Here is a 14,102-nt window from a genome sequence, read left to right as displayed (position 1 = left end):
CAGGGGAAGGTAGGGAGAGAGGGGAGGAGCCAGCTAAAGCTTTCCCCTTCTCTGCTTATCTGGGGCTGCAGTGGAAGGCAGGGATTGTTCTGTCAGTGTACACACACTATTTAATGTACTAAGTGAGTTGATCTCTGGGGAAGGAAGCCTCTCTAGATAGTTGGTAGATAAATCTGGGACTCATACTCCATGCTCTTTGACTGAATGTTTTCTTGACAACAACAAAATGTGATTCTTTAATTTCCACAGATATTTCTACTTGCAGCCTAAACCCTTAGATGAATAATGTAGCCATTTTCTTTTTAGCTTAGTTCTTAGTAGGTAGTGCTAACACTTCCTTGGTCTCCCAGTTCTGTACCAGGAGCAGAAAGACGGACGTTTGGTGGGAAGCCTTCTGAGCCGTCCCTCACTTTCTAGATTTTACTCACTGGTTAATGTCTCTCTTCCCTGACCTCAGTCTTGCTGTGGTCCTCTGTTTTCTGGTTTCCGTTTCCTTTGAAGGAATCCTTCCCACCCAGGCCTATACCTCTCTCTGGTCACTGCCATTCTCTGATGTCAAGAAGAGGACTCCCACTTCACTTGGCTTTATTGTGTTCTTCCTTGTCAGTTATTTCTTCTATTAGATTACTCAAGACTCATATTTACACATTAGAAGATCAGTTTTGGGCCCAGATTTGTGAACACGCTGCAGGCTCCCCGGAGCTGTTAACACATTTGTGTTAGGAGGGAGTGGTGGCAGGGGTTATTTTCTTAGTGAAAATTTTAGGATAAGGTAACAATAGGAGTTGAATAAGTAGTTACAGTGAGTTTAAGATAAAACTGGGGATAGGCACTTGGCCTAGTGGGCACGCTGTCGGTTAGGATGCCCCCAATTTCAGCTTCCTGCTAGTGCAGACGCTGGGAGGCAGCGGGTGATGGCTCAAGTAATTATGACCCTGGCGCCCACAAGGGAGACCTGGATTGAGTTCCTAGCCACCAGCTTCATCCCCACCCAGTCCCGGCTACTGCAGGCATTTGATGAGTGAACCAGTGGGTGGGCGATCTCTTTCTTTGCCTTTCAGAAAAAAATTAAAAAAGGTAAAACTGTTCTTTTCTTTCTGCTTCCTCTTCTGATCTATTTACAGATGCCTTTACCCATCTGTTTACATTTACAGATTTAAGCTCATTTAATAAAAAGAGATTTATTTAGCTTACAAAAGTGGATAATAAAGGTTATTCTTTAAAACTCTTCAAGTTCTTGAAAATGACAGATTTTAAAAATAGTAAGGGAGTTCAAATTCTGAGTTCCTTGGCTAATTGATAGTTTTGAGACCAGCATATACTTCTTATTTAAAAGCTGTTTGCCCCAGAAGCTGCTTCTGCGTTGTTTCCTGCACCTTTTGGTACTGCTAGCACATCTTGTCCTGTTGTTGTAGTTGTCAGGTCTCACTCTGCTTCCCCGAGCATTTGACTTCCTGAACCTTCACTTTCAAGTTCACTTACTGCTAAAATCAACATCTTTGTTTCTCCTTTTACTTTAACCACTTAGCCATAAATGGAAATAGTTAGTAAAGCACAATTTCTTCCACTTCTGCAAAAGGACTTTTTTTTTTTATTATTAAACCCTATTAAAGTTGTCAAACGTTAATTTGGAGAATACAGCTCTTTTATGCTTGAAAGAATTAACAAAGATGTGGTACTGTGGGCTGTTCATGTAGGCTGGGCATGTGGCAAGCTGAGGTTAGAGACATCTTTCCCGAATTCTGAAATAGGAAGCGAGATGAACACTTGTGGTGGTGTGTTTGGTTCTGTTTCAGATACTTACAAAACAGGTAATGAGAGAGAGGATGCGTTCTCACTTTGGGGCTGTCTGGTGGCGTAGCCGCAGGGCCGACACCAGCTCTTGCTGCTTACTATTGTCTTTTTTTTTTTTTTTTAAGATTTATTTTATTTATTTGAAAGAAAGAGTTATAGAGAGAGGTAAAGACAGAGAGAGATGGAGAGGTCTTCTATCTGCTGGTTCACTTCCCAGCTGGCCGCAATGGCTGGAGCTATGCTGATCAAAGCCAGGAGCCAGGAGCTTCTTTTGGGTCTCCCATGTAGGGTCAGGGGCCCAAGCACTTGCGCCATCTTCCGCTGCTTTCCCAGGCACACTAGCAGGGAGCTGGATCAGAAATGGAGCAGCAGGGTTTGAACCAGTGCCCAAATGGGATGCTGCTGCCCCAGGCACAGTGCCAGCCCCTGTGCTTTTATTTATTTATTTTTTATCCTATAGCTGTTTTTCTTTTTTTAAAAAATAATTATTTAGGAGCCAATGCTGTGGCACACTAGGTTAATCCTCTGCCTGTGGTACCATTGTCTCATATGTGTGCTGGTTCTAGTCCCGACTGCTTCACTTCTGATCCAGCTTTCTGTATGGCCTGGGAAAGCAGTAGAAGATGGCCAAGATGCTTGGGCCCTTGCACAAACCTGGGAGACCTAGATGAAGCTTCTGGCTCCTGGCTTTAGCTTGGCCTAGTCCTGGCAGTTGAGGTCATTTGAGGAGTGAACCAGTAGAAGGAAAATTCTCCCTGTCTGTATCCCTGTCACTCCCTGCTTCTCTGTGTGTCCCTCTGCCTTTCAAATGAATACATAAGTCTTTTAAAAAAATAATTAATTAGTTAACTTTTTGTTTCAGAGGCAGAGGCAGGGGATGAGGCAGAGAGAAACTTCCATCTGCTAGTTCACTCTCCAAATGCCCACAGCATTTGGGGCTGGGCCAGGCTGAAGCCAGGAGCCCAGAATTCCATCTAGATTTTCCATGTGGTTTACAGGGACCTAATCATTAAGCTATCCACCTACTACCTCCCAGGATGTGCATCAGCAAGAAACTGGGTTTTGAAGCAGAGCCAGGACTTGAACTCAGGCACTCCAATATGCATCCCAAGTGGTATAACTGCTGTGACAGATGCCCACCCGAACTGGCTTTCTTACAACAAAGTTTCAGGTTTTTTTTTTTTTTTTAATTTATTTTATTTATTTGAAAGGCAGAGAAACAGAGAGAGAAAAAGATCTTCTATTCTCTGGTTTACTCCCCAAATGGCCACATGCTGGGGCTGGGCCAGGCCCAAGCCAGGCGCCTGAAACTGCATCTGAGTCTCCCACATGGGTGGCAGGGGCCCACGCATTTGGGCCATCTTCCTCTGCTCTCCCTGGCACACTAGTACAAAGCCGGATTGAAAGCAGAGCAGTCAGGACTCGAACTGGCGTTGTGTCTGTCTGATGTGGGATGCTGGTGTTGCCGGTGGTAGCTTAACCCTCTGTGCCACAATGCTGGCCTCAGTTTCAGCTCTTGGCCAGCAGTCTGCAGGGGTGATGTCAGGGTTAATGAATTCTCTGATACATTAGAAGAGAATAAAGGTATATTTTGCTCATCAGTTCCTTTTCCACTGCCTCTTATTTTAACCTCACTTGTTTCACGTTGACACTGGGTTCTGATTTTACCTGTTGAAAGGTAGGCAGGTTTTAACGTAAGAGTTTGGGAAGCATAGTCCTGCCAGCGAAGGAGGACACCAGTTCTTCCGCCTCCTCTGCAGGGGCTGCCTATGAAAAGTGACTGCTGGCTGGTGGAGGAGCTGTTGAGCAGTGGTTTTGGGCTTCCTAATTATGAGTTTAAATGTCAGAACTAAAGAGTTTTAGGGTTTACAAGTTAACCCCCTGGTGAGACTCCTCTTGAGAAAAATATCAGGCTTTGTTTATGACTCTGTAGGGACTAAAACAAAATTAGTGTTGGCTTCTTCCCCACCTTTGATCAACGTCTCCTGTTCTTGTTCCCTGACTCACTTGACAAAAGTTTTTGTTGAACGTCCGCCTGGTGGCAGGAGGTGTGTTATTTCTGCAGATGTGACAGTGAATAAGGCAGAGGCAGCTTTTGCTCTCCCAAAGCATACAAACTGGTTCAGTAGCTTTGAAAGATTTTTTTTTAACATATTGAATCTGTATTTTTTACATCCTGACCTAAGGTATGGGCACACACACGGATGCGCACCTGCGTTTGTGTGCACATGCATGCCTGAGAAATAGATTCACCAAAGAACACTTAGCCTCATACACAACACATTTTGAAATTTTCTCTTCCCTGAGAATGCATACATAACACAACAGAGGTGCAAGTGAGGGGGGAAAGTGTAGAAGTCTCCATGAAGAATCAGAAAGGAGTAACTGAAAATACAGAGTTAATGAGTTTGAGATCCAGAAAGACTAATCTCAAGCCTGGTACAGACTCTTTGGAGAGTAAATCTGAAGAGAGAAACACAAGGTATCAAGAGACAGGAAGAAGATCCAAAGAAAGATAAGGGCATTGTGAGCACCAAGAAAATGAGAACCAGAAGGCATTGTGATGATGTTTAGCAGTGAAACTGAAGCAAGGAAAATATAAAGTTAGTTTAGTGAAAATTTTAGTATAAATTTTGCTATCTATGTAAAATGAATTCTGTAAGTAATGCTACTGATCTGTATAAGAGAAATAAGGGTATAATTTTCCAGTTCAATGATCTTCAAAAGGTCATGAAGGGGATTGCTGGGTCTCCGAGAGTGATAAACATTTAAGAAGTGCAGGGTGGGAAGTGGGGGTGGGGCCACGCTGTGGCCTTACTGCATTACAAAATAAAGCCCTGGATATCCTCATTTCTCACTGTGAATCTGTAGGGTCCTGAACTGTCATTGTTGCCACACTGAAGTTGCTTCTGTTTGTTCATGTCCTTTGTCTGAATGTGAAAGGCAGATCTTCCATCCTTATAACCATAACACTGAACAGTCTCTGCAAATATTAATAGTGGATAAATGACAAGAATAATGCAATTTGCATCCAATAATATGATAGGGATGGGCATTTGGTCCCCACTGTAGACTATTGGCCATCTGTATAAAAAACTAATCTTTGGTGTCCTGTCCCTTAAGAGAATAAAACTGATTTGAAGGATGGCATGCAAAAAAAAAAAAAAAAGAAAGAAAGAAAAGAAATTTTCTCTTGCCTTCCATCCCATGACAAGGCCATTCCGCTTGCGGTGGTGGTAGGAAAAGCCTGGACCCAGTGCCTCTGGTCTCCATTGCTTCCCAGTGGCCGGCTGGAGTTTGGTCCAGCTTCTCACCTTGGCCATCTGGAGCCAGGAGCCAGGAGCCTCCTCCAGGTCACCCATGTGGGTGCAGGGGCCCAAGGACTTGGGCCATCCTCCACTGCCCTTCCAGGCCATAAGCAGAGAGCTGGATTGGAAGTGGACCAGCCGGGACTTGAACTAGTACCCACAAGGGATGCCAGCACTGCAGGCGACGGCCTCACCTGCTATGCCACAGCACCAGCTCCTGCTTTTAAACATTTAACTGAAACACCTCTAACTTCTTGGCAAATCTGAAAGGGTACCATTGGGTTTATGGGGTACCTCACTAGAACATTCACATTTCATTGAAAACGGTGGTGTTTGATGGAGGCCTTTAGTGATCCTGCTGGCCCACCTGCTGTGATCTGAGTCTGAGAAACCTTCTGGGACTGTTGAACTTCCAGCACAGTCCATTGTACAGCATCCAAAGTGACATTGAAAGAACTTTGTATTTTAGAAAATCCATGTTGCCTTTCTTTCACTTTTGGTAACATCATGAACTGAATATTCTCCTTTGAAGCTCACCCTTTGTACGGTTTGCTGCTGGGGAAAATAAATATCAATAATTACTTAGGTATCTCGACTAATCTCTGTTACAGGTAGAAAAAAGCCAATGTTGATAGGATTTCCTAAGAGAAAGAATGAATAGAAAATAAGTAAAAACTTAACTATAACCTGTACCGTTTCACCTTCCAAAAATTAGCAATATTTTAAACTTCATCAAATAATCAGTTATTCAGATTTCTAATTATGACATAATTATTTCCATTTTCAATGTGCTGTTGATTGAATTTCCAGGTCATTTCAGCTATCTATTTGTCTATATTATTTCTCTCTCTCTCTGGACTTGACTCTTTGCAAGAACCTCATGTGAGTGGAATCATGCAGTTTCTCTCCTCTCTCGCTTGTATTACTCAGCAGAACATCTTCACGACCCATCTGTGCTGTAGTACATGTCAGAATTTCCTTCCTTGGAGAGACTGGGCACTATTCTCTTCTTTGTGTATACTGCATTTCGTTTGTCTTTTCCCATACTGATGGATGTTTGAGTCTTCTCGTCTTTCATGGCTATCAAAATAATACTGCTATGAGTATTGATGGATAGATGTCCATTTGAACTCCTCTTTCACCTCTTCAGTGTATAAGAGAGTGCCTAGAAGTGGGTTTGCTGGATCCTATGGACATATGGTCATACTGTGTTTAATGTTTTAAGGCAACCCATAGTATCTTCCCCATTATCAATTTCACTGGCAAAACACGAGAGTTCTGAGTTTTATACCTTCTCACTAACTTATGATTTTTCTGTTTTTAAAAATGATAGCCATCTGAATGTATTGAAGTGATATCTCCCTGTGGTTCTGATTGTTTTTTACCCCAATGATCAGTGCTGTTGAGTATCTTTTCATTGTAGGTGTTTGTGTATGTCCTTCATGTTTCTCCAGCTTTCTGAGCATTTTTTATCATGGAGATGAAGTTTGTTAACACTTTTTTTCCAACATTGTGATGATGGTATGGTTTTTATTCTTTATTTTCATTTATTTTTTCTAAAGATTTATTTTATTTATTTGAAAGATAGAGTTCAGAGAAAGGTCTTCCCTCTGCAGGTTCACTCCCCAGATGGCCTCAACAGCCAGAGCTGAGCCGATCTGAAGCCAGGATCCAGGAGCTTCTTCTGGGTCTCCCATGTGGGTGCAGGGGCCCAAGGACTTGGGCCATCCTCCACTGCTTTCCCAGGCCATAGCAGAGAGCTGGATTGGAAGTGGAGTAGCCAGGACTTGAACCGGTGCCTATATGGGATGTTGGCACTGCAGGCAGGGACTTTAACCCACTGCACCAACGCTGGCCCCTTCTTCTCTATTTTCTTAATATGATGAATTATATTGATTATTTTTTAATGTTAAGCTCTTCTTGGAGTTCTGAGATAAGCCTCATTGGTAATGATGGATTCTTCTTTTTGCATATTGCCGGCCTGAGAAAATGAACTAGAATATATTCCTTCCTCCTCTGTCATTTGAAGAGTTAGTGTGAGATTGGTATTTTTAGACCTAATATATTTAATAGTTTTTGTCAGTGAAGCCTTTTTGGCCTGGAATTTTCTCTGTGGAAAGGTTATTAATTGCAAATTCAATTTTTAAAATAAATGTAGTTATTTAAATTTTCTGTTTCTTTTCATTTTAGTTTTGGCAAGTTGTATCTTTCAAAGGGTTTGTCCCTTTTACCTAAGCTGTTGAATTTATTGACAGAAAGTTGTTTAAAATAATATTTTGTCTTAATATCTGTAAGAACTCTGATACCCTCTCTTTTATTCCTGATATTGGCAGTTTGATTTTTTTTCCTACTTTTTCTTGTTTAGTTCAACTAAGAGTCTTAACAATTATTTTTTTATGCTTTCAAAGAGTCTGCTTCTGATTTCGTTGATTTTTCTGTTGTTTCTTTCATTTGTATTCCTCTTTTTAAAAAAATTTTTTTATTTATTTGAGAGGCAGAGTTACAGAGGGTCTTCAATCTGCTGGTTCACTCCCAAGGTGGCTGCAATAGCAGGAGCTGGGCTGATCTGAAGCCAGGAGCCAGAAGCTTCTTTTGGGTTTCCCACAACGGCGCAGGGGCCCAAACATTGGGGCCGTCTTCTACTGCTTTTCCAGGCCATACCAGAGAACTGGATCGGAAGTGGAATAGATGGGACTCAAACCCGTGCCCATATGCGATGCCAGTGAACCACACAGCAGCGGCTTAACCTGCTACACCACAATGCTGGTGCCTTAGGGAAGATCCCTCTCTGTCTTTCCCTTTCTCTCTGAGTTTCAAATAAAATAAATAAATTTTTTTTAAATCAGAAAAAAAAAGCTAATGAACAATTGTTAGTGCAATCAGTACGTAGTGTTTATTAGTATTCTTAATTTTTAAGGTACAGGAAAAACAATGGTGATGGACATGTTCTATGCTTATGTGGAAATGAAGAGGAAAAAACGGGTCCATTTTCATGGTTTCATGCTGGATGTGCACAAAAGTAAGTTAATAAAGTGGAAGAAGTGGTTTTTCAGTGGGCCACAGCCATAAAGGAACTTTCTTCACTCAGTGAAGCTGTGACCTTTAAAAGATTAGATTTGTACTTGAAGTGAGATTTTATTTGGCTTCATTTTTTTTTTTTTTAATGTTAAAGTGGTCATGCAACCAGAGTTGGTTTTTAAGACAAATTCAATACTTCCAAGTCAGAGAACCAAGTATTATATGAATATCAGGTATTTTGTATTTCTAAAGTGTTGAGTTAAAAAAAACATTATAAATGTACCTCTTACAAGAAGTTATACTTGATTGGGACCTTTATTTCTTTCTCTCCGTTATTCCTTTCACAATTATGTATCTTATTTTTCTGTATCTCTTTTTATATGTTTACATGTTCATATGTTAGTATCAGGCTAACATGGAGAACGGAGAGTTGTATGGAAATAACTCCAAGGTCACAGTCTAAGATCCCTTGCTGGGACTCTGGCCTTTGAGGTCTCTGTCATCTGATGCTTTGGGTATTTTCAATATACACCCCAAAACTGCAGACCTTGAAGTCAATGTCCAGAGCCAGCACCAGAACCCCAGTCCAGCTACACACGTTATCCATGCATTTTGGGAACAAAGTTGACATATGACCTCTGACCTAGTTTGACTAGTAAACTGTACCCACCAGCTGTGTTTGGAAGAAAGGATTTTGAAGACCAATCAACTGTGTTTAGAACTCCTCAAATGATTCTGTTGCCTCAGATTCCTGAACCCCACCAGGTGTTTTGTGTCCTGGGCTAACGAGACTTAGCCTTGAAAGCTGTTCAGAACTATTTAGAACCAGAGGGAACCTACTAGCCCTGGAGTGAGTAGCTTTCAGCACCTGACTCCAGATCTTGGACTCAGGTATCCTCTAAGACCCTAGAACCCACTCCAAATGTGGTAGAGCCATTCCTGCATCCCAGGGTCGTGGAAGCCAGGGCACAGCCACGTGAGTGCAGAGCCCGAGAGGTGTCACACCAAGACCATCTGGTCCTTGACTCTGTGTTACCTTAGCTCAGAAGCATTCAGTTTGTTCTATCTTATATGTCTTGTTGCTTTGCTAGTATTCTCATGCTGTTTCAATTTTGCATGATTTGTCTATCAGCTACACTGTAACTTCCCCAGAATAGGAGCATTCCTAATTTTTAAAAAATTAACATTTTAATTGACATATAATAATTGTATCTATTCATGGGGTTACAGTGTGATTTTTTTTTAAAGATTTCTTTATTTGAAACTCAGATTTACACAGAGAAAGAGGAGAGGAAGAGAGAGAGAGGTCTTCCATCCTCTGGGTCACTCCCCAGTTGGCTGCAACGGCCAGAGCTGTGCCGATCCAGAGCCAGGAGCCAGGAGCTTCTTCCAGGTCTCCCACGAGGGTGCAGGGGCCCAATGACTTGGGCCATCTTCTACAGCTTTCCCAGGCCACAGCAGAGAGCTGGATCAGAAGTGGAGCAGCTGGAACTCCAACTGGCCCACATATGGGATGCTGGCACTTAAGGTGGTAGCTTTACCCACTACGCCACAGTGCCAGCCCTGTGTGATTTTTTTTTAAAAAAGATTTTATTTATTTGAGAGGTAGACTTACAGAGAGGGAGAGACAGAGAGAATGGTCTTCCAGCCACTGGCTCACTCCCCACATGGCTGGAGCTAAGCCAATGTGAAGCCAGGAGCCAGGAGCTTTCTCCAAGTCTCACACATAGATGCGGGGGCCCAAGCACTTGGGGCATCGTCCACTGATTTTCCAGCCCATAGCAGAAAGCTGGATTGGAAGAGGAGCAGCCAGGACACAAACCGGCACCCACAGTGTAATGTTTTGATCCATGTGTACAATGCATAACAGTGTTTCTTCTCCGAATACTTTTGGTATTTAGTGTACACATTAAGACTGGCTTCAGTGCATTAGGCTAGAGACCAGGGGACATTCTGATTGGATATGCTAGACAAGACAGGTAGTACTTAGGCAGAATCACATCCTCTGCTCCCATCCCTGCATCCTCAGCACATGTCCGTCCGTCTGGTCACCTGTCTGCTGCTTTGTCATCTCCAGATGATTGAACAGTGCAGATAGAATGTCCTTGGGGTTTCCTTACAACTGTAGACATAATACAACAATGCCTGAACAAGTTATTTTCACATAGAGAAAATGCAATTTCAGGAATCAAATTTTTTTTATACACGGAATTTAAACTTAATTTTTGTATCCTCACTGAAGTTTCATTTAGAAATTTAAAAATTATGTTATGGTAGTCTAATATATACTATTAATACAGTATTTGGCCTGTGTTTAATTTCATGCATTCAAGGAATTCATCGCCTTAAACAGAGCTTGCCAAAAAGGAAACCAGGATTCATGGCTAAATCGTATGACCCAATTGCTCCCATAGCTGAAGAAATCAGCCAAGAAGCCTGTCTCCTGTGTTTCGATGAATTTCAGGTAAAGTCAAAGTTTCTCTCATAAATGTAGAATGAGATGTTGAGTGAATTGTGAAGATTCAAATTCTGCTCCTAGTTTTCTTGTTTTGTAAATGTATTTGACACATTATTTTTTACTAGTTAAACTTTACCATCAGAGGTCCAAAGCCAGGGCCTGCATGGGGGCCCATCCGTCTCACCTGCTTTTTTTTTTTTTTTTTTAAGATTTATTTTATTTATTTGAAAAGAAAGAGTTACAGAGAGAGGTGGAGACAGAGAGAGTGGTCTTCCATCTGCTGCTTCACTCCGCTGGGTCACTCCCCAGTTGGCTGCAATGGCCAGAGCTGTGCCGATCCAGAGCCAGGAGCCAGGAGCTTTCTCCAGGTCTCACACATGGGTGCAGGCCTGTGTGGCTTAACAGCTGGAGCTGAGCCAATCTGAAGCCAGAGCCAGGAGCTTCTTCTGGGTCTCCTACATGAGTGCGGGGGCCCAAGCACTTGGGCCATCTTCCACTGCTTTCCCAGGTGCATCTGCAGGGAGCTAGATCAGAAGTGGAGCAGCTGGGACTCGAATCGGTGCCCATATGGGATGCCAGCTCTGCAGGCCAGGGCTTTAACCTTCTGTGCCACAGTGCCAACCTCAGGCTCAACTGCTTTTGTATGTCTAGTGAGAAAGGAAGGGCCTTTAATATCTTAAAAGGTACTTGAAAGAAAGAAAAGAAAATATAACAGAGACATTTGTAACTTGTGAAGCCTGAAGTATTTACTGTTCAGTCTTTGGTAGGAAAATTTGCCCACCTCTCAAGTTCTGATTGATGACTATATTTCTCCTGTAACATGGAGATAATATAATGTTTGTAAATTATCTTTAAAGATGTTCAATTTTTTTTAAAAGGCAGACACACACACACACACACACACACACACTCAGAGGGAGAGAGACAAAGATAGAGCTCCCACCTCTGGTTTACTCTGGAAATACCCACACTGGCAGAGACTGGGCTGAGGCCAAGCCAGAAAGTCAATCCAGGTCCTATGTGGATGGCAGGGACCCAACCACTTGAGCCATCACCTGCTGCCTCCCATGGAGATGTGTGTATATATATATATATATATATATATCCAATTTTTTTTTTTTTACAGGCAGAGTGGACAGTGAGAGAGAGAGACAGAGAGAAATGTCTTCCTTTGCCGTTGGTTCACCCTCCAATGGCTGCCGCGGCCGGCACGCTGCGGCTAGCGCACCGCACTGATCCGATGGCAGGAGCCAAGTACTTCTCCTGGTCTCCCATGGGGTGCAGGGCCCAAGCACTTTGGGCCATCCTTCACTGCACTCCCTGGCCACAGCAGAGAGCTGGCCTGGAAGAGGGGCAACTGGGACAGAATCCGGCGCCCCAACCGGACTAGAACCCTATGTGCTGGCGCCGCAAGGCGGAGGATTAGCCTAGTGAGCCACGGTGCCGGCCTCCCATGGATATATATTAACAGGAAGCTGGAGTCTGGAACCTGAGCTGGACTCAAACCTAAGCACTATGGTATAGGATGTGGCCTTTGGTCAAATGGCAGCCCTTTTTTTAGTATTTTAAAATTCTATAAAAAGAACAAGTGATTCACACAATTCAGCATTCTTCTATATTTTAAAACCTGAATTAATGGGAAGAGAATATGGTTAGGATGTTTTTATTTCTATCATACACGATGGGTCTCCATTAGCAACTGCGCACAGATTGCTAGCAAGTCTCCATTTATGACAGAGAAAGAAAAATTTCCGCCAGGAATACTGCTATCCTAAACCATCTGGATCTTTGCTTCTTTCTCCCTTAAGTCATATTAAGATGACCTGGTGTTCGCTCTTTGTACTGTAGAGCTACAGAGCTCTTCCAAGGAGGAACCAGCATTATGAAACAGCAGGTTAAGATGTTGCCTGAAGGCCGGCGCCGCGGCTCAACAGACTAATCCTCCGTCTAGCGGCCCCGGCACACTGGGTTCTAGTCCCGGTTGGGGCGCCGGATTCTGTCCCGGTTGCCCCTCTTCCAGGCCAGCTCTCTGCTGTGGCCTGGGAGTGCAGTGGAGGATGGCCCAAGTGCTTGGGCCCTGCACCTCATGGGAGACCAAGAGAAGTACCTGGCTCCTGCCATCGGATCAGCACACCGCGCCAGCCGTGGCGGCCGTTGGAGGGTGAACCAATGGCAAAGGAAGACCTTCCTCTCTGTCTCTCTCTCTCTCACTGCCCACTCTGCCTGTAAAAAAAAAAAAAAAAAAAAGATGAAAGATGTTGCCTGAGATGCCAGTATCTCATATGAGTGTCAGTTCATGTCCTGGCTGCTGCTCCACTTCCAATCCAGCTACCTGGTAATGTACCTGGGAAAGCACTGGCAGGGGCCCAAGTGCTTGGGAGACCCAGATGGAGTTCTAGGCTCCTGGCCATCATAGCCATTTGGGGAGTGAACCAACAGATGGAAGATCCCTCTCTGTCTCTCCCCCTCTCTGTAACTCTGCCTTTCAAATAAATAAATAAATCCTTCAAGAAAAGAAAAAAAGTCTTCCAAGGAAAGGCTTGCGGAAAAGAAGAGATGCTCTCCCAACACTCTAAGGTGGCATAGTAAGCACACCAATGTACGGCAGAGAGAGAAAGGCCTCATTTTAAAATAGCACTGAATTAACTTTCAAGAACAAAACCAGGGATCAATCAGTGAGGGCCATTTCTCTTTGAGTTTCCAGTACTATCCTTTTAACCAAGGTATCTGTAAATTAAAAGGAATTATCAGGATTAATTTAGTTTGAGTAGTGAAAAGACAGAGGCTAGAGGGGCCGGCGCTGTGGCACAGTGGGTTAACGCCCTGGCCTGAAGTGCCAGCATTCCATATGGGTGCCAGTTTGACTCCTGGTTGCTCCACTTCCAATCCAGCTCTCTGCTATGGACTGGGAAAGCAGTAGAAGATGGCCCAAGACCTTGGCCCCTGCAAAGCTCTTGGCTCCTGGCTTCGGATCGGTGCAGCTCCAGCCATTGCGGCCAACTGGGGAGTGAACCAGTGGATGGAAGACCTCTCTCTCTCTCTGTGTAACTCTGACTTTCAAGTAAATAAATAAATCTTAAAAAAAAAAAAAAAAAAAAAAAAGAGACTAGAGAGAGAGAGAGCTCTTAACTGTTGGTTTACTGCCCAAATGCCTGCAATGACCTTGGGCTGGGGCTAAACCTGGGAGCCAGGAACTCAATCCTAGTCTCCCACGTGGGTAGGAGGAGCCCAATTACTTGAGCCATTACCACTGTCTCCTGGGTCTGCTTTAGTGAGAGTCAGGAGCCAGAGCTGGATATTGAACTCATGCACTCCCATATGGGATGTGGGCATCTTAACCGATAGCCCAAACACATGCCTTGTTCCCTTAAAGTTTATTCAATGTATATATTTTTGATTAAGGTATTGAAAGTAAAAATTTTTAAAAAGACATATTAATAGTCAACCTTTGTAAAATGATTTATAGTTTACAATGTGTTTTTATATGCTTACTTCATTTAATTCTATAAAATGATGATTTTATC

The 14,102-nt window shown here is 43.2% G+C and overlaps 1 protein-coding gene across 2 annotated transcripts in view; it reads left to right on the top strand.

Moving 5' to 3' along the window:
* AFG1L (AFG1 like ATPase) overlaps nt 1-14,102 on the top strand; it is a 193,765-nt gene that overhangs the window by 49,239 nt on the left and 130,424 nt on the right. Inside the window, exons 4-5 of one of the 2 annotated variants that reach the window (XM_070073732.1) lie at nt 8,020-8,121; nt 10,454-10,584. In XM_070073732.1, coding sequence (XP_069929833.1) covers nt 8,020-8,121; nt 10,454-10,584 — 233 coding nt within the window. The remainder of the gene's footprint in view (nt 1-8,019; nt 8,122-10,453; nt 10,585-14,102) is intronic. The other variant, XM_070073733.1, reaches the window with a different exon arrangement.

This window comes from Oryctolagus cuniculus, chromosome 5, assembly GCF_964237555.1.
Source record: "Oryctolagus cuniculus chromosome 5, mOryCun1.1, whole genome shotgun sequence".
Taxonomy (NCBI): Eukaryota; Metazoa; Chordata; class Mammalia; order Lagomorpha; family Leporidae; genus Oryctolagus; species Oryctolagus cuniculus.
The sequence above is the reverse complement of the archived record's forward strand: the minus strand, read 5'-3'. Positions and strand labels throughout refer to the sequence as shown.